Source organism: Nannospalax galili, unplaced genomic scaffold, assembly GCF_000622305.1.
Source record: "Nannospalax galili isolate Female #2095 unplaced genomic scaffold, S.galili_v1.0 scaffold710, whole genome shotgun sequence".
NCBI classification, from domain to species: Eukaryota; Metazoa; Chordata; class Mammalia; order Rodentia; family Spalacidae; genus Nannospalax; species Nannospalax galili.
Window position 1 is genome coordinate 106,736 of NW_008328349.1, and position 20,430 is coordinate 127,165.

The 20,430-nt window shown below is 44.4% G+C and overlaps 1 protein-coding gene across 2 annotated transcripts in view; it reads right to left on the minus strand.

Annotated features, from left to right (window-relative positions):
* The window catches only part of Sinhcaf (SIN3-HDAC complex associated factor), a 26,971-nt gene extending 13,787 nt beyond the window's left edge, over positions 1 to 13,184 (minus strand). The window contains exons 1-2 of one of the 2 annotated variants that reach the window (XM_008826966.2): positions 13,020 to 13,184; positions 310 to 456 (exon numbers count right to left, since the gene is read on the minus strand). In XM_008826966.2, the coding sequence (XP_008825188.1) occupies positions 310 to 437 (128 nt within the window). In that variant the 5' untranslated portion in view covers positions 438 to 456; positions 13,020 to 13,184. Of the gene's footprint in view, positions 1 to 309; positions 457 to 12,052; positions 12,277 to 13,019 lie in introns of those variants that run through there. The other variant, XM_017796509.2, reaches the window with a different exon arrangement.
* Between the last annotated feature and the right edge of the window lie 7,246 nt (positions 13,185 to 20,430).

The following is a 20,430-nucleotide window of genomic DNA, read 5'->3' on the forward strand; positions in this document are numbered from 1 at the left end:
ATAGGCATCCTCGGGTTGGGTGTGATGGTACACACCTTTAATCCCAGCACTCGGGAGGCAGAGGCAGGTGGATCTCTGTGAGTTCAAGGCCAGCCTGGTCTACATAATGAGTTCCAGGACAGCTGGGGCTACAGGGAGACCCTGTCTCAAAAAGACCAAAAAAGAAAAGGCATCCTCAATAGCCTAGATGTTGTAAAATTAGTGATTTTAATGATCAGCATGCTGGTCCCCAATGCTTTGCATGAAAACACCTCCACATGCTGTGTCTGTTTCTCACTTTAAGAATGGAACAAACATAATGGATCTTACCCAAAACAGCTCTGGAAGTCCTTTTCATAACGCTTACTGTCTGTGAACCTTGAACTGGAGGACTTGGCTCTGCAGATGCAGCAGCCCTCTATACTTCGGTACATCTTTGGCTTGTGAAAACCAAACATCTTTTCTTCCAGGCAATAGCTGTAAAGAGAAGGGAGTAACACGGCTTTGTTGAGGGCAATAACAAGAAGCCCTTCTCTGGCTTCCACAGGCACCACACATACACAGTACACTTACATACATGTACATAAAACATTCATATACATAAAAATAAGAAAAGGGCCAAGAGCCAGGGTGGGGCACACACCTTTAATCCCAAGGCAGAGGCAGGTGGATCTGTCAGAGTTTGAGGCCAGCCTGATATACATAAGAGAGTTCCAGGCCAGCTGGCCAGAGCAACATAGTGAGACTCTGTCTCAAATAAAAAAAAAAAAACCAAAAAACCCTACCATTTAAGTGATGTCTCATCTTGGTATTTCATGTCTTTACATGTCAAATGATTCCCCTGTAGGAAAGGTCTGTACGTTCACTACTGTGACTACTCTGTTCCAAGCAACAGAAGCTCCATAGACATCACCCCACCATTGCGACCTATAGGAAACCAGGGGGGTTTCTTCCCTGAAGTTCTGAAGTCACATTTGTCTGAAAAGAGGATGTGAAAATCACAGAAATCCAACCTTAGAGTTTAGGAATAACTCCACAAACCATCAGTACAAATTAGTGTGCTCAGTGTTTGTGGCCTTCGTGCTGTCCCATGGCTGACATTTCCGACCAAATCTGTGAGGTTTTGTGCCTAAGGGCAGGAAAGAGTGGAAAACAAATAAATGCCCAAGCAGTAGAGCAAAGGGTCCTGCTCAGAAAGAAAAACCAACAGCAAGGAAGAAGAAGGAAATCTTTAGCTTGGCTACAAAAGTTATCTATAGAGGCCAGTCTGCAACCCAGCAAGAATATTAACAAAGGAAATGTGCATGTGGCAGCACACATCTGTAATTCCAGCACAAGGGAAAGAGACTGCGGCAGGAGGACCATCACGAGTCTAAGACCAGCCTGAGCTGCCAAATAAACAGCCCATAAGAAAAAAAGGCAATGACTATTGAAACTAAACCCCATTGAAGCAACTCAGACATAGACATGAGTGTCCGACTACAAATTACCACAAAGCATCAGACAAAGCAAGAAAAAAAATTAGGGCTGGAGAGATGGCTCAGTGGTCAAGAACACTGGTTGTTCTTGCAGAAGACCCGGGTTTGAATCCCAGCACCCACATGGCAGCTAACAACTGTCCATAACTCCAGTTCCTGGGGATCTGACAGCCTCTTCTATCGGGCACTGCACGACATGGGTGCACTTACCTACACACAGGTAATACACGCATAAACATAAATTAAAAATAATAAAATATTTTAAAAAAAGAAAAAGTAACACTTGCCTTTGTGTAAGTAGTGTTGAGATTTATAATCAGAGAGCCATCCTTTAGGTTACTTTAGAAATAAGTATATGAGCAACAAAGCTTTGTATCTGCCACAGGAACAATTTACCCAAGCCCATGCCACTTCACGGCTGTTCAGTGGACCAGAGCAAGGAATAATGAAGACTTCAGAGGTAACCAAATATTCAGTGGCGTGTATGTATAGTGTTTTTGAGATTGAGGAGTTCAAAAATATTAACAAAGGTTTTAAAATGCTTTTAAGAAAATAATTTGGGTGGTGGTGCATGCCTTTAATCCCAGCACTCGGGAGGCAGAGACAGGTGGCTCTCTGGGGTTTGAGGCCAGCCTGGTTTATATATGGAGTTCCAGGCCAGCTGGGGCTACAGGGAAACAATGTCTCAAAAAGAGGGATGGATGGATGGAAGGAGGGAGGGAGGGGAGGGAAGGAAAGTTTGTCAGGTGAGGTGGTATATGCCTATAACCCCAGTACACAGGAGACTAAGGCAGGACTGCTATGAATGAGTATGGGGACTGCCTGGGACTACAGAGCAAGACCTCATTTGAAAGAATAAAAGAACAAAAATTTAAATTTTTATTAGCAGAAGGTGAGATGGGGAGATGGCTCAGTGGGTAAGGGTGCTTGCCCCGAGCCTGAAGACCTGAAGTTAAATAAATCCCCAGGACCCACAAGGTGGAAGGAGAGAACCATTTCCCGCAAATTGTCCTCTGACCTCCACATTCACAGTATCGAAATAAATGCAATTTTAAGTATTAGTTTTTAAAGATTTTTGTAAGCAAGTATCTAAAAGTAAGCCTTCCTTTTAAATAGGCAATTGCTAAACAAGTGCTCCTCTTCCATGTGTAGAAGGCAGGCAGAGATGGGTGGGTAAGGGAGACCACTAACACATTTCACTAAGTTAAACAAAGTTACTTGTAGAAACTGGTAGAACGAAAAACAGAAAAATAACTGATCCGGTAGGTATTAAAGGAAAAACGATGAGGAAGATAAGTATTCTACACAGTACAAAAAGGAATTTGTTAAGAGACATTTTTTTAACCTAATTCAGGAGAAAATTTAAAAGAAAATGCCACTTTGGAAAAAACAGTATCAGATGACCAGATTACAGAAACAGGAAAGTAGGCAACAGTGCTTGAGTTTATATATTCCTATTTTGTTCTCCAAACTCCCTAACAGCCATCAAGGTCAAAAGTCTTACAATCATCTCTAACTCTAGGAAACTTCAGCCTCCTCCTCACCAAGGAAACAACACACAAGAGTTCCATTCACCAGATGACACAATTTTAAGAGACAGTCTTCAATCTATACCCTTACAGTCCTCTTCCTTCCCCCAAATAAACACCATGTCAAAACTACAGGGCACTGGTCTAGACCAACTCTAAGAGATGAGCTGTCTTCAGAGAGTCTGACTTTGGGCAAGACGCCAGCATGTTCCAGTTACCACACTGGAACTGTGAAGGAACACTATGGCCACAGCTTTAATAGTGAGGTTCCTTTAAACCAACAGCTACCATTAGTGTTGGTGAGGACAGACACTGAAGTTATCCACCAGTCCCTGCCGCACATTTGATTCTCATTGAAGGAACATTCTTCAACATCACAGAGAATAGAATGATAACGTAGGCCTCATGACTGCCCTTTGTATGTTGCTGTGGCTTGGCTTTTGCCTGAACATCTGAGGGTGGTGGGAAGTCCCAGGGTCCGCCCTTTTTCAGGTAGTGCTGTGGAAAACATTGTCCTGACACAACTCTTACTGGGTGACTACTTAATAGACCCATTAAACCTTGGCTGAGCTTATCCCTGCTCCTGAGAGGAAACTAGGAATCTGCAGTAAATACACAGGGATTTCATTCTGAGCTCTGTTTACAGCAGCCCAGTTAAGCTAGTGGGTGGTGTTTAGCCATTTTGAGGTTTGGGGAGCCCTGAGATTTAACTGAAAGCATCTTCATAAAAATCTATGGAGTCACTTATGTTCAAAACAAAAACATCTACCAAATCTGAGGAAGGAAGCCAGGGACACAACACGGTTTGACTGTGAACTTGAGTTCTGGTATTCAAGCAACCTGGCGGTGCCTGTCTCTTTAGAACACTTCTTCCTAGTCCCTCATTTGTGAAGGAGAAACTGATTCCTGTTCTATTGTTCAAGTGGCCTGAACAAATCTACTAACGTATCTGCTTCTGGCAAGTATTCGGAGGCCATCACACCATTCTATACCATGTGACCCCACACAATCTCATCCTTTAAGTATGTGCTTGTGGGAGGGCAGAAAAAATTAAGCCTTGAAGTAAAAAAGCAGTAAGGACTTAAAATACTGATTAAAAATTGTCATGTTTTCTCAAGTTAGATAGTAATGATGGTCAAACTGAATTCTAAAAATTACAGAACTATATTCACAGAGTAAATTTTATGACATGTAAATTACGTCCCCTAAGACTTGTATCTCATAAGGAGGCCAGAGTGTGCTCTAGATCCCATAGAACTGGGGTTACAGGTCATTATAAGTTACCCAATGCAGGTACAAGGAACTGAACCTCGAGCCTCTTCGAGAGCAGTAAGCACTCTTAACCACTGAGGCACCTCTCCAGTCCCATACACATAATCATAAATAAAAAAAAATTTAAAAGGCTGACTCTAATTACTCTAATGAGACTGTAAAGCCAAAGCTTAGAGAGGCTAATTCTCATCTAACTCACACTTATGGGGGGTTTATGACATGTTATATAAATAAGAACTAAATGCTATTTAAGTTGTCTAGCCACATGCTTGGGAGTTTGACAGGTGTATGAGCTGAAGGCTGCTTAGACCATGTCTAAAACAAGCAAAAACCCATTTCTTGATGAATAATTTTAAACTTAATAATGACATAAATCTTAACAATACCAATACTTGTTGATTTGAAGCTCCGATCACTAAACAGCATGAATACCGGACTGTAAACTGAAGGAACTGGGTGAGAAGGGGAAGAACTGCCCAGTATTTTGTCTTTTAAATTTTTTTTATTGGGGGGGGGGCTGAGGCACAGTCTCTATGTAGCCCAAGCAGACCTTAAATTCAGTGATCTTCCTCCTGCCTAGATTTCTGAATACTGGAATTACTCTTAAAATTACTAAGAAGCAGGGCACACTACTTTACCTTCAAGAGGTAGAGGCAGGGCTGGGTGTGGTGGCGTATACCTTTAATTCCAGCACTCGGGAGGCAGAGGCAGGTGGATTTCTGTGAGATGAAGGCCAGGCTGGTTTACATAGCAATAGCAAGTTCCAGGCCAGCTGGGGCTACAGAGACTGGTTCAAAAAAAAAAAAAAAAAATAGAGGCAAGAGCATCAGAGCAAGCTCTAGGCTAGAGAGGGAGTTCCAACCAGGGACACACAGTCAAAGCCTCTCAAAAAACAACTGAATGAATGAATCTCTTTAAGAGTGTTACCATTTACAGGTTGGACAGATGTCTCAGCAGTTAAGACCAATGGCCAGGGTTTGACTCCCAGCACCCACACGGCCGCTCACAACTATCCATTACTCCAGTTCCAGGGGATCTGATGCCCTCTTCTGACCTCTGAAGGGCATTACATGACACAGGTACACTTGTGCACTTACACACATGCAGGCATGACACTCATACACATAAAAAATTTTTTTTAAGTCTGTTAACATTTAGAATAGAGAGTTCCAGCTAAATGTGGTGGAGCATGCCTTTAATTCCAGCACTACAGATGCTGAGGTAAAATGACTACAGTCAGTTCAGTTCAAGATCAATCTCTCTAGACAGGCGAGATCCTGGCCTGGGCTACACAGTGATACCCTACCCAAAAAATTAAAAACAGAGATAAATACAGAGACCTCTTAAGATCACCTTCATCGGCACTATTCATCTCTACTGATATAACATATCCCCAATTCTACTTTCTAGATTCCTTTGTCTGTTCCTTAATATTCATATTTAAAATTTTTTAATTTAAATTTTTAAAATTTCATATTAAAAAAAATGAATACAAGCCGGGCGTGGTGGCGCACGCCTTTAATCCCAGCACTTAGGAGGCAGAGGCAGGCGGGGCTTTGTGAGTTCAAGGCCAGCTGGGGCTACAGGGAGACCCTGTCTCAAAAAGACAAGAAAAACAAAAAACAAAAACAAAGAACTCTCAAATCCCAAAAAACTTCCTTGACTGATCACATAGAAGAAATTGAGAAGTAGATCAGGAAAGCACAGTTAATGTCACAATCTGTCCAAGCCATCTCGGGAATTGCAATTCTGAAAAGTACTCATTAGGGGTGCAACCTCCCAAGTGACAATATTCTTAGATTTCAATAAAGAAAAGCATTAAAGCTTCTAACGCACCCCAAAATAAGATAAATCACTGGTCCAGACATTAACTACAAACACACATAAGATACTGGGTGTTATCCCTGTGCAGGGACCATGCTAATCTTTTTTTAAAAAAAAGATTGGAAGTGACCTAAATATTCATGGATCTTTCAGACTGTTCCCTTATGCTTCCATCCTACAGAATACTGTCTCGGCCTCAAAATGAATGCAGGCCTTTGCAAGCAAGAGATCTATGACAACAACAAGCTGAAAACAGAGCATCTCAGTGGTTTAACACAAACTTTTAAAAAGCAGATTAGAAAAAAAAAAAATCAAAAGTGGTCTCCTCTAGAGCATGCAAGCATGACGCTTACTTTCGCTTTACTGTCTTCTACACAACTATTTTTAACCAACAGCATCACTCCCCTGTAACCCTGGTTACCATCACACACCTTCACTCAACTCAGGAATCTCTAGGAGCAGACAGCTTGAGTAAGCACTCTTCAAAGCAACAGATGGAAGATACCGGTTAGAAAATACACCACATGGTAGTTTAGTAAGGTCCAAAAAGACACCAGGCACATGGGAAGGAAACTCACACAGGCAAAGGAAGCAGGGATGGACAAAGTAACCAGGAAGACTCCAAAGACTGAAGTGAAGACAGGACAGGACAGGAAAAGGAACATGAAAACCCACAATCAGTGATGCCAGCATATTCCATCTTTAAGCACCTGTACATACAGGATAGCGCAAACACAGTGCAACTAGAACATACGTCACACAAAGGGTCAATGGATGAAGCGTTTTGTTTCTCCCACTGCTAGGCTACTTGGCTGCAGAACCCCCAACAATGAAACACATTGCATCAGCATTTAAATAAAGGCTCAGAGCAATAAAACATTATTATTTCCTCTTCTCCTTCTAGAGATCTGCCTACTTCCCAGCATTAAAACTTCTGAATTTACCTCATCACTCAAAGTAATGAATTAAAATTTGTCTGGGAAGCTGAGAAAGATGTAGCAGACCCCACTAGTTTTCCAAGTTCCGAGCAAGCACGTAACCTCATCTCTGAGAAACTGTACAGTAAAGCATTTGTAACTATGATTGTATTTGCCAAGAGTCTAAAACTCACCCTACCAGAAAGAGGTCCAAACTCGTAAACAAGCCTTCTGAAGATAAAGTACACTGGTTAAAAATGAAATCACATCCCAGCACTCAGGAGGCAGGCAAATGCTGTGAGTTCAGAGGCTAGTCTGGTCTACATAATGAGTTCCTGGCCAGCTAGGGCTACAGGGAGGCCCTGCCTCAAAAATACCAGAAAAAAAAAGAAAAGAAAAAAGAAGTAACAAATTCAGGTCTCTGGGCTTTGGACAGTATTGAAAAACAAAAGCTAAGTCTCATGGTTAGGGTAATGAGAAAAAAAAAAAAAAAAACTAGGTTCACCCAATTCTAGAGTGACTGATAGATGAGAGTGTTAGAAGGTTCTGGAGTCTTCACATGCTTTTAGAGCCCATCTGTTACAGAACTTACATAGTACGTGATGAAAAGGTCATGAAAATCAACCTACTTCTGTCTTCACAACTAAGAAGTCACTTCTGAGGTTTGCCACCCTCTCTGTAACATAAGAGGTAAAATCTCACTTCTACTTTCGACGGGTACTGTGAAGAAAGTACATAAAAATACCAGAGTACTTTTTTCCTTGAACTTGTTCAGATTTGCAAACTACAGAAAAGTAAACTTTTCTTGTTCCAGGATATACCCTACAAATTTAACTGTTTTTGGTGAAGTGTTTTCTGTAGAAAACGAGGAACTTGGCCTTTCCAAGGGGGAAAGTCTTGAAGCAGGCCCTCATTCCCTTCTGCGAAGCTGTTCTACTTTCAAACTTGACAAAAAACATTAAGCAGGGTCTATAACATATACATGAATGTGTGTGTGTGCATGTCTGTGTATGTGTGTGTATATGTGTGTGCACTCACATACACACTCACTAACTCAAACCTCTGGAAGTTTCCTTAATTCTGACAGTCTCTATAAAATAAGGCTAAATCTCATCTCTTGACTTGAAAAGCACCAACACAGGTCTAGCACAGGACCAGAATTCAGTACCAACTGTTTTTTTGTGGTAATAGGAACAGAACCCAGGGCCATAGCCACTGACCTACTGACAGTTGTTTGGGTTGTTTTTATAAGCACAGGTCTTTCCCCTCCACCCACCCAACACTTCATTTTGCCTTCTGTTTGGGAGCAGTCTACTCATAGGAAACTAAACCACCCTATTCGCCAACATTTCTGTTCTGATCCAGTATGTTCTATTTTCTCTGCAGAGCAAAACAGCCAAGTGACCACCAATCCATGCTATTTAAATGCCGGAACAGATGGTAATGTTCCCCTCAGAATCTGTTCTTCCTGTGTTTACCTATCCTGGTTATGACCCACAGTCAGACAAAAGGCCCTGCAAGTCAACTGGTCCCTTCCTTCTCACTCCCATCAAGTCACCTAAAGGCCCTCAGAGAGGCTGCAGCTCCCTTCACTCCCCTGCCTGTGTGTGTCTGCCCCTTGTTGGTGAGATGATCTCCTGTCAGGACTCTTAGCTGGCTTCTCTGTGCCCTTCTAACACATGGTATCTTCCCAAAGCTCAAATATTAATCATCCGTCTAGGGTACCAACTATGGCTACAGTCTAAGCTCTAAACTCCTTGGCAAGGAATTCAAAGCTTTTCAGGATCTACCCCTGTCTACCAGCTGCTCCCAAAGGAACCCTGATATTCAGGAGTGCCAAATAGGCTTTGATAACTAGTCACTCCATCACACAGGCTGTACTTCTGCTGACATGGCTTCCTTTCTATCCCTTAACCTGGAATATTTGTTCACAAAAGTTTGCCATGCTTTTACTCATTTTTAATTTTACTCTGTTCAGACAAGGTAATGTAGCCCAGGATGACCTCAAACTCCTGATTCTCCTACCTATACCTACTAAGTGCTACCATCCTCAGCTCTTTCAGGCCTTTATTGGAACACTTATCAAGATTTTACTTATTTACTGCATTATTTCCTCTGTTCAAGAGTAAACCACTGCAGAGCAGGCCTTACGGTTACAGCCAGGTGCTAATTACACACAATATAGAAGGCATGTGCTAGCTACCAAAAAAACAGGACAGCAAAGGTGAACATGAGGGTTAGAGACTGAGAAATGGAGACCATTCTTCTACAAAGAGGATAACTTTGTTTTGTTGTTTTGAACAAGAGATTAGCCTGTCTCTGCCTCCCAAGTGCTGGAATTAAAGGTATGCACGACACCTGACAAGAATGTTTAAGGGAGCTGGAGAGATGGCTCAGCAGTTTAACAACACTGGCTGCTCTTGCAGAGTATTTGGGTTCGAGTCCCAGTATCAATATGGTGGCTAACAACCAACCCTAATTCCAGTTCCAGGGGAATTCGATGCCCTCTTCTGACCTCCAAAAGCACCACACTGACTTGGGTGCACTTAGATACATACAGGCAATACATTCATACACATAAAATAAATAAAAATTTACAAAAAGAATAATGTTTAAAAATGTTTTGAAAGTAACTTTTAACATTTGATCTGTAGACTTCTGGGGTGGTAAGCCTTCAAGATTTCTAGGACATGTAAGCCAAATGAATTACTAAAGAGAAAATTAATGGTGAACAATTTTCATAACTAGTAGAAAAATATTCCATGCACATTTTAAGGGGCTGATTAGGAGAAATTGAGTCAAAATGAACACATTAACAGAATTAAAATGTCAAATCTAACCAAACAAAAATGAACAACTAGAAATGAATTATTTTAGCTCAGTTTCAACTTTCATACTAGAACAGCTAATAGCAAATATATACCTGTATCTTTTGTATCCTGGTGCAGAGAGGTCTCTCTTCCTTGGACAATACTATAATTTTTATTTACAGGGAAAAAAATTTGAGAGCCAAAAGACAACAGATTCTTTTTTTCTTTTTGAGACAGGGTCTCCCAGTAGCCCCAGCTGGCCTGGAACTCACTATGTAGACCAGACTGGCCTTGAACTAACAGAGGTCCACCTGCCTCTGCCTCCAGAGTGCTGGGATTTACAGGCATTCACCACCAGGCCACCAAGCCAGGTAGACCACTGAGTATTTTCAACTTCCCCACAGAATCAAAAACACAAGACAGTGTGTATTGACAGGACAACCAGGAAGAAAGGAAGTGACATTTTCTAGGTCTTCATAGGACTTTTTGATGTAAAATGGTGGAATCAGAAGATGAGGGCAGTGTCTTTCCCAGAACTGGTTTTGATGGTGGGGGGAAGGGAGCAAACTCATTCTTTCCATTCAGCATTCACTGTTTTTCTGAGCAAAATTGACCCAGGCTTCTTCTCTAAGATGTCTACTTCATCAGCAGCCAACATTTACTGTCCACATCCCAGTTATTTCAACCCTAGCTAACAGGGATCACGGCCAAGAAAACTGGATGCAAGGAAAGGAGCTGAGTACAGCTCCTACACCCAGAGATTCTTAACCCAGAGACCTCTGAACTTAGTGCTCCTTCACCAAATGTGTCACATTTCTTCCATCAGTCTTACCACTGCACAAGGAAGAAAGATGACACATTTCTAAAGCAACCTACTATGTGCTTGGCATAGTAAATTAATTTGTCCCCACAACAGCCCTTCGGACTTGCCTTAAGCTTTAAAACAGCTTAAAATTTTCCCTTAAAAAAACTTGTTTTAGGCTGGATAAGTATTAACACAGTAATCCAACACCTACCTATCAGGTGTAGGACCCTAAGGGTTCATCATCACCTGATTACAGCGAAGATTCTCAAAGTCCAAGTTTTTTGGGTTTTAGTGTGCTCTCTTACTCGCTTCAAAAAGTGCACCCAAGCCTGGCTGCCTTTCACTAGTTGTAATTTGGTCAACCAAACTTGAAAGAAATGTGTTTAGTAACAAAACAAAGGGGAAAAAAGCGAATTTCAATTTGTATGTTGCACGTGAGCAAACCATCTAGGGATATTATTTCCCAGCCAAGGCCACATCTAGATGCTAACTCTTAAACACGCTGAAACAGGAAAGCAGATACGGTGTGGCTTACAGGATGTCTAGACTGCAGGCAAACCCCAAATACCAAAGAAGCATCCATGTGTCAAACCTGCATAATTTGAGCTACGCCTGGAGCCACGTAGCAAAAAAAATTTAGCTTGAAAAAACTTTCTAGGAGGCTAACTCGAGGGTCATCCCCAGTTCACAAGAATCTTGAAGCTCGCTGGGCTGGCTAGCCAGCACTACCCAGCGTCATCCATCCGAGCGACTCCCAGCACTGTTTTACTATCTCAGAAAGGCTCTACTTACTCCCTAAACCCTGGCTTCCTCAAGGTCAGTCTTCAAAAGCTGAGTCCCACACACCTAAAGGCCAAAAAACATCGCTCTTCCGGAAAATCATCCTGTGAATACTTGACATGCCTTCAGGCTTTGCTCCGGAACTCCACCAAAAAAAAAAAAAAAAAAAAAAAGGTACTTCCATACTCCCAAGATCTTAATTTAATTTAGCGTGGGTACCTTAAACATGTTCAATTCTGCAGCGCAAATTACTTCCATAGCTTTTCAAGTCTGGCAAACTCGAGTTCAAAAGCAGGTGCTTTCCGTACACTAACCACAGGGTCCCAATTACCCACGAGGGGAGCAAAGTTGCCTGGACTTCATGGGATAGGTAAGGAGGGGGAGACCAGTGCTCCCAGGGTACTGCGCGTCCGGCTCCTCGGTGCTTCCTCACCTGCGGCCAGGGAAGGTGGGGCGAGCGGAAACAAAGACGGACTGCGGTCCGGTCCCCGGGAGCACTCTGCACCCCGCTCCGCAGCCGCCCCGCCCAGCCTGCCCCGCGCGGCGCCCCACGTGCAGAAACACAAAGGCGGCACGCACCCCTGTTCGTCCAGCACCCCGAACCTGCCCACGCCGCGTCGGGGGTCCAGAGGCATCCCCACGCGGGGACCGTCCTCACCTGCGCCGGCTCTGGGCCCCCGCCGCCCACAGGCCGCGCCTCCCGTCCCTGCGGCCGCTCGCCTGACGTAATTCAAACATGGCAACAGTTCACTTCAAAGCGGATGCTCGGAGCTCCCCGCCGCGCGGCCCTACGCGGAGCCACGCCGGGACGACCGCGGACAGCGGCCATGGATGCCCCGCCCAGCCCGCAAACTTTCCTGAGAGAACCGAGGGACAAAGCCGCCCGAGCCCGGCCCGCGCCGCTGGGCACACGCGGCCCTTTGTTGTCCGGCGGCGTCGGGGCCCCTCGGACGCGGCCCGGGCCAAACTTTTGCGGCGTCCGCGACCCCCGGGTCCCCTCGCTAGCCCGCGACTTTCGTTCCGCTTTCGAACCGGGACAGATGGTGTCCCCGGGCGATCCTTGTCCGGCGTCCCGAGGCCCCGACGGCGCCCGCAGCCCACGCCTCAGGCGGGGCGGAACCGGGCGGGCCCGGGTCGCGGCCCGCAGCACGTGGCCTGTCAGGTGGGGCGCACAGAACCGGCTGCAGGGGAGTGGGGCGCCCGCGTCGCGGCCCCGCGCTACAGGTGATGGGGCGAGAACTTCGGCGGGCCGGGCCGCGACCTGCGACTCAGCTGCGCGCAGACCCCGCGGGCTTGGTCGAGCCGCGTCCCCACGCCCGCTTTGTTGTGCACCCGCGTACAAGCCCCGGCGGGAGCCGAGCACGCGTGTGCTCGAGGAGACCCCGGGTCCACACGCGAGCTGCGGCGCAGCGAGGTCCTTGTCACCTTCGGCTTTTCGGAGTCAGCCGTCCGCGCAGCCTCCCCTCCCACACGCGTGGCACGCGTGGAGACCCCGGAGTGCCGAGCGCACGCGGACCGCGCTGCCTGCACTGCCATCCGAGACAAAACTTCCTGGGGCTGGAGTGTGCAAGCCGCAGGAGACGGGGAGCTGCGGGGACCGAGACGCGCCCGAGCGCCGCACTCACCTCCCCACGCGGCCGTCCACGCGCAGACTCTTCTCTCTTGCGGCTCCGCGCGTTGCCTCCGCCCCGCTTGCTCCGCGAGGACCGTCTCTCCGGCAGTTCTGCAGTTGCTGCGCGGCCGGGGAAGGTGTAGATTCCGCCTCCCTCTGCGCACGCGCGGCTCCAGGACCAGAGTCTCTTGAATCGAGTTCATTTGCATACGGGCGCGCGCGCGTCGCGGGCGGGGCGGGGCGAGGGCGACGCGCGTCCCCGCGGCCTCTATTGTCCTTTTAAGGGGAGAAGCGGAGCGGCGCGGGAAACGCGGCCGGCGAGGGTGGGGCCTGCTTACTACGGCGACGTCACGTCAACAAACGCCCCGCGGCGGGGCGGGCCGGGCGGAAAGGTGCACTGTCGCTGGACTCCACCGCATTCCCGCGGCGCCCGCCATGCGCGGAAAGTTCCGGAAACTGCTTCTGCGGACTTCGGGGCCCTGAGAGTTTCTGGCCCTGGTGACCGACAAGGGCGTCCGGGAAGACCCGAGTGCACCCTCGGCGCACCTTTCCAAAGTTCGGTGCCAAGGTCAGCCTTGCATTTTAGCTCCTTCATGGGGAGGCTCAGCGGATAAAGCAGCTTGCGGCCAAGCCTGAAAATCTGAGCTTGAGTCCCGGGACTCCTGCGGTGCAACCCCCCGCATCCCCCGATTCCAGCAAGTTGGCCTCTGGAATCCCACGTGATCACACGCAGGCACACAGATAAAATGCAATTCTCCAGGGCTGCGGAGGGTTTCTTTTCGATGTTTCAATGAGTCGTTTAAAAAAGTCCCATCTTGACACCATGCGTCCGCTACCTCCCTTCGCTCTGCTCGGACGGCGATCCACTGCACCCTGTGGGCATTGACTTTCGAGCATCTTGGAAGTGAACATCTGAGGGTGCTGCTTTCTGAAAAGGCTGGTCCAGAGCCCTCCAGCCTGGAAGAGGCTCCCTCCCCAGACAGACACTAACGGGGCTTCGAACCCGGGAGAGGCGAGCAGGGGCACACTTCCCTATGAAATACGTGCTAGCCGGACATCTAAGTGATTCAGAGGGGAAAAAAGGTTCTAGAAAAGGGAGAGACTAGAGAAAACCAAAGGGAGCAAAAAGACCCCGAAGTAACTTCTCAGATGAAAAAAGAAAGGAATGACTGCCATCCTCTTCCCTAACACCTGGTTTAAGACCCTGGGAGGCCGGGTGCACGAAAGACACGTTCCCAGAAACTTGATCCGGGTTCGAGCTACACTGTGAAAATCCTCAGTAAAGCTTCATCTGCAGGCAGGTTTCACCCGTTTCACTGAACTGTCAACAATACAGATTCAAATAGATACTTCTGAAATGCTAATTTAATTCAACAGCCAATTCCTAGAACACACAATTCAAATTTATGAAGTTCTGTAACAGGATTCTTGTAGGGGAGGGGAGAGAAGAAACCTCACACCTCGATTTTTAAAACGGGGACTCTTTAAGGGCAAAGACCATTCTCACTTTTGTGTTCCAGCGCCTCAAACGGCGCCAAACACAATCCGAGTAACTGTTTGTAAAATATACTAGAATTTTTTAAAGTTTTTTTGTAGGTTTATCTCAAGTTAAAATACCTTTACAGTTTTTTCATTTAACCTCAAACGAGTTTGGGGTGATAATGAAAACCTTGGTTGATAGGATGATATCCTGTCTTTAAGGTAATAAAAACGTATATCCTGAATAACTGTGTCCAGTCTTCCATTGGTAGCAAATGGCACCAAGAATAAAACTCTACATTTTTCTTTTTCTTTTATTTTACATTGTGAGTGGGTGGAGGTCAGAGGACAGTTCAGGAGAGTCAGGTCTCTCTTCCACCACGTGGTCCTGGGTACTGAACTTAGGTCATCGGGCTTGGCGACCATATTAACTCCTTGTTCTGGGTTGGTGCAAATACTTGTTTTATGACACCTCCCCCCCCCCAAATATTGTCAAATTAGTAAATGCCTTGAAAGTATAAAAAGCAAGTATATTTTTAATACATCTATTACTTAAAATACATTTATATATAAAATTTTAAAACGTGTCTTGGATACCTTTTCGGTGCTTTTTGAAATTTTTTCTTACTGAAAATTTATGTAAAGAATATTCATTGTAGGACTGGGGTGTAGCTTAGTGGTAAAGTTCCCCAGCCCCCCCCCAACACACACACACACACACACACACACACACACACACACACACTGAAAAGACTGTGCGAAGGAAGTAAAGACTGTATATTGTAATCCAGAGAAGGAGACAGGAATTCCAATATTTTCCGATGACCGGCTACATAAAGAGCCTGGAAGTCTCAGAGCTACTGAACTAATGTCACACACAGAGCAAGATTCCTCTACTCTGAAAGTAGAGGTCAGGAAGAAACCTGGATAGTTTTTGTAGGAAGGGTAGCAAGAAAATCCTTCCAAGAACTCCTTGGACTATTTTTTATGACCACTTGCTCTTTTTTGAACATCCAGGTACATTCCAAAGGTTCTTTCCTTCATTTTATTGTTTGAACATGACATAGCTAGTCCTGCCCAGGGCTAATAACTCGCTTAAGGGCTACCTTAAAAATATTATTACCTAAGCACCATAAGTGAAGTTTTTTTCTTTTCTGCCCCCTCCATAAGTGATTTTTTTATCACAGAAAAGAAGTATCTCATAATATATAAATTTGGATTATGAGAAATTGAATTGCACCATGCTAGGAAAATGGGTATTTTAAGCTATAATACTATGTTATACTTACGATTCTCAAGAATTTTCAGCTAACTAGCCTGATAGCCTAGTTAAGCCACCTACTTTGATCATAATGTGTTTTCCCCACTATCCAATTGTCCTTAATGCTTGAGTATTTGTATGCATTTAGGAAACATTTAATCATCTGAATTGTATGCCAAATAGTAAAATCATTTCACAGTTAGTTGGGATCAGGCTTTCTCAAGTCTTCTGATTTGTTTTTGTACAGTTCTGTTAGTTACTTTTTATCCAACATATTTTATTCAAGATTTAATTGTAACAATAATTTTTATTGTATGAATGTTTTGCCTTCATGTATGTAAGCACACTGGTGTACAATGCCCACAGAAGTCAGACAAGGGCATCAGATCCCCTGAACTGGAGTTACCAATGGTTGTTAGCTGCCATACAGGTGCTGGGAACCAAACCTAGGTCCGTTTTCTCACAGTTTTCATTGAATTTCCTTAGTTTACCCAACAAAGTTTTATTAAGCATGTACTATATGAAGGCAGACACTAAGTGAGGCACTAGCAGTACATTAAAAAGAAATTTAGGAGCTGCAGAAATGGCTCATAGGTTAAGAGCACTGGTTGCCAGATAAAGATAAGTGTTACTTAAGAACTGGTGTGGCAGATCTCTGTGAGTTCAAGTCCAGCCTGGTCTACATAGTGAGTTCCAAGCAGACTGGGGCTAAGGAGACCCTGTCAAAAAAAAAATATATAATAAAATCAGTCGATCAGTCTGGCCATGTGTGCTGATACACACATGGTTGAGCATACATGTGTGTTAACCAGCACTTGGAAGGCAGCAACAGGCAGATCTCTGTAAGTCAGAAGCCAGCATGGTCTATCTGCATAACTAATTCCAGGCCAGCTAGGGCTGCATAGTGAGACCCTGTCTCAAAAAAAAAAAAAAAAAATCAGTTTAGGTCTAGAGAGATGGCTCATCAGTTAAGAGCACTTGCTGCTCCTACAAATGACCTGAGCTCAGTTCCCAGCACTCACATGGTGGTTAACAACTGTCTGTTCCAAGAGACCTGACACCCTCTTCTGACTTCCATTGGTTCACGTGCACATAGGGTGTACATGCATATACTCAGGCACACACACACACACACACAAAATAAATATTTAAAAACAAAAAAACACAAGAGACTCTCATTCTTGGCCAACCTGGGCTACATGAGACCCTGTCTCAAAAGACTGAATAGCAGGGCATGGTGGTGCAAGTCTTTAATCCCAGCACTAGGGAGGCAGAGGCAGGTGGAGCTGTGAGAGCAAGGCCAGCCTGGTCTACACAGAGTTCCAGGCCAGCTGTGGCTACAGGGAGACCCCATCTCAAAAAACCAACAACAGAGGCTGGAGAGATGACTCAGCAGTTAAGAACACTAATTGTTTTGCAGAGGACTCGGGTTCGAATTTCAGTACCACATAGTGGCTAACAACAGTCTGTAACTCCAGTTCCAGGGAATCCAACACCCTCTTGTGACCTCCTTGGGCATCACAGGATACAGGGGCACTTACATACATGTAGGCAATACAGCCATTACACTTAAGAATAATAAAGAAAATATTTTAAAAATAACTAAGCCAGGCACAGTGGCCCACAACTTTTAATCCCAGCATTTGGGAGGCAGAGACAGGCAGATCTCTGTGACTTCAAGGCCAGCCAGGTCTCCATAGCTAATCCAGACCAGCTGTGACTACAGGGAAACCCTGTCTCAAAAAGACCTAAATAAATAAGTAATGAAATTTAAAATAAAAATGTTAATGTCTTTTTTTTTTTTTTTTTTTTTTTTTTTTTTTTTTTTTTTAAAAATGTTTATTGTTTTTTTTTTTTTTTTTTTTTTTTTTTTTTGTCTTTTTGACACAGAGTCTCCCTGTAACCCCAGCTGACCTGGAACTTACTATGTAGACCAGGCTGGCTTTGAACTCACTGAGATCCACCTGCCTCTGCCTCCCCAGTGCTGGAGCCAAAGGCTTGCACCACCATGCCCGGCAAAAAATGTTAATGTCTTTTGAAAAAGATGGGATGTGAGTATGGATGTGAACACATTCATTTAGTCAGAGTAGATGGCAGGTGTTCCAAACAACCACACAAATACGAACGATGAAAAAGAAAAAGTACCAGAAGCCTGACCATGGCTGGCAAGGGCGGCTGGCCTCCTTGAGACTCAAAGAAGCTTTAAAAAATGAAATTGAGAGCCAGGCATAGTAGTCCACACTAAAATCTCAATACTCAGTATGCAGAGCCACGAGGATCACCATAAGGCTAGCCTGGACTACAAAGTAAGACTGTCTCAAAACAAAACAAAAAAAGGGAAAAAATGAAGTGGACTTATTATTAGTAGGATTGTTTGGAGAATTAGTAAAAGGAGAAAAGTTGAACTGGTAGCAAATTCAAGAATAGTCTTAGAAATAGCCAAGAGCCTACAGTGGTAAGGCAAGACAGACAGACAAGGAGAAAAGCCATGCCACTGACTGAATAAGTCACACATATCCACCAGGCATGCTGGGGCACACCGTTAATCCCAGCACTCCAGAGGCAGAGGCAGGTGGATCTTTGTGAGTTGCAGGCCAGTATGATCTACATACTGAGACCCTATCTATTAAAAAAAAAAAAAGTCATGTGGGGTGTGGTGGCACATGCGTTTAGTCTCAGCACTTGGGAGGCAGAGGTAGGCAGATCTCTGTGAGTTTCAGGCCAGCCTGGTCTACATAGCAGGTTCAGGCCAGCTGGGGCTACAGAGAGACCCTGTCTCAAAAAGATAAAAAAAAAAAAAAAAAAAAAAAAAAAAGTCATACACATTTCTGTTTAAGAGGGAAATGATACCAGGTGTTAAAGACTAAGAAGAGTTAGAATTCAAGACCTTATAAATACCTAAAAGCTAAAAGCTTTTACCCCGAGACAAAAACTTAACATTGATTAAATGGTAATTGGTCTTATCAATATGTGGGGTTTTTTCTACAGAAGTTTATTTTTCTCAATGCCAAAAAATATCCAGGACTATAGAGGAATTTAATATTTTTAAAGACATGCCAACCATGGTAATATAGACTCATGGCCCCAGCACTCAGGAGGCTGAGGTAGGTTGATTGTCATAGCACAAGACCACCCAGGCTACATAGTAAGACTCTGTCTTAAATCAGTAAATAAGTAAAAAAATAAAAACATGCATACACTTTTTAAAATTTGAATTTATGTCTATTAATTTAAAAACAGCAATGCAGTCTCAGAACTTAGACCAGCAAATAAGAAAAGTTGGTTTTGGGGGCTGGAGAGATAGCTCAGCAGTTAAGAGCACTGGCTGCTCTTGCAGAGGACCCAGGTTTCGATTCCTAGCACCCACATGGTGGCTATGAACTGTCCTTAACTCCAGTTCCAGGGGATCCAATGCTGTCTTCTGATCTCTGCGGCATTGCAGAACACGAGTCTACTCACATACATGCAGGCAATACACTCATATACATAAAATAAAATATTTTTTAAAAAAAATAAAAATTGGTTTCAAGATATCTAGACACATTGTCAGTTACATACTGTACATACATGGATACAACAATCTGTGCTGTTAGTTTCATAGTGCTTTAGTGTTGTGTTGCATGTAAAAAGTAAAACAGATAAAACTAAATGAACACACGGGGAAAGATACTGTCAGAGGAGCATACTGCATTCTGAATTCTGAACAGGCAAGGTTTAATATTTGGACATACTTAAAAAATTTTTTTTTTCCAAGCCAGACATAGTGGCACATGCCTTTAATCCCAGTGCTCAAGAGGTAGAGGCAGGTGGATCTCAAGGCCAGCCTGATCTACATAGTGAGTTCCAGGCCAGCTGGGGCTACAGGGAGACCCTGTCTCAAAAAGACCAAAAAAAAAAAAAAAATTTTTTTTTCCAGGCAGGCTCTTGTATAGCCCAGGTTAGCCTTGAGCTCTCTATGTAGCCAAGGATTAGCTGTTTCTTATAATAAAAGTTAGGAAATGTTTTAGGTTTCACATGCAGACAGCTTGTTGAGAATTGAAACCCTGCTGTATGCCCTGAGTTTGATCTCCACACCACACACACAAACACACATGCAAATTCACCCAAAATAATATAAATGAAAATCAGCACAGGAAAAGATTACTTTTATTTTTATAAAAAGATTATAAGTGGGGCTGGAGAAACGGCTCAGTTGGTTAAGAGCACTGTCTGTTCTTGCAGAAGACCTGGGTTTGAATCCCAGCACCCACATGGCAGCTAACAACTGTCTGTAAGTCCAGTCCCAGGGGATCCGACAGCCTCTTCCGACCTCCGAGGGAATTGCACGACACGGGTACACTTACCTACATGCAGGCAATACATGCATACACATAAAAATAATGTGGGCATGGTGGCGCATGCCTGTAGTCCCAGCACTTAGGAAGCAGAGGCAGGCAAATCTTTGTGAGTTCGAGGCCAGCCTGGTCTACATAGTGAGTTCCAGGATAGCTGGAGCTACAGGGAGACCCTGCTTCAAAAAGACAAATAAATAATAAAATAAAAAGTTAACTACAGGGCTGGAGAGATGGCAGTTAAGAGTACTTGCTATTCTTCCTGAGGACCTGGGTTCAATTTCCAGCACTCACATGGTGGCTAACAACAGTCTGTACCTTAAGTTCCAGTGGGGCCTCTTCTGCCTTTTGTG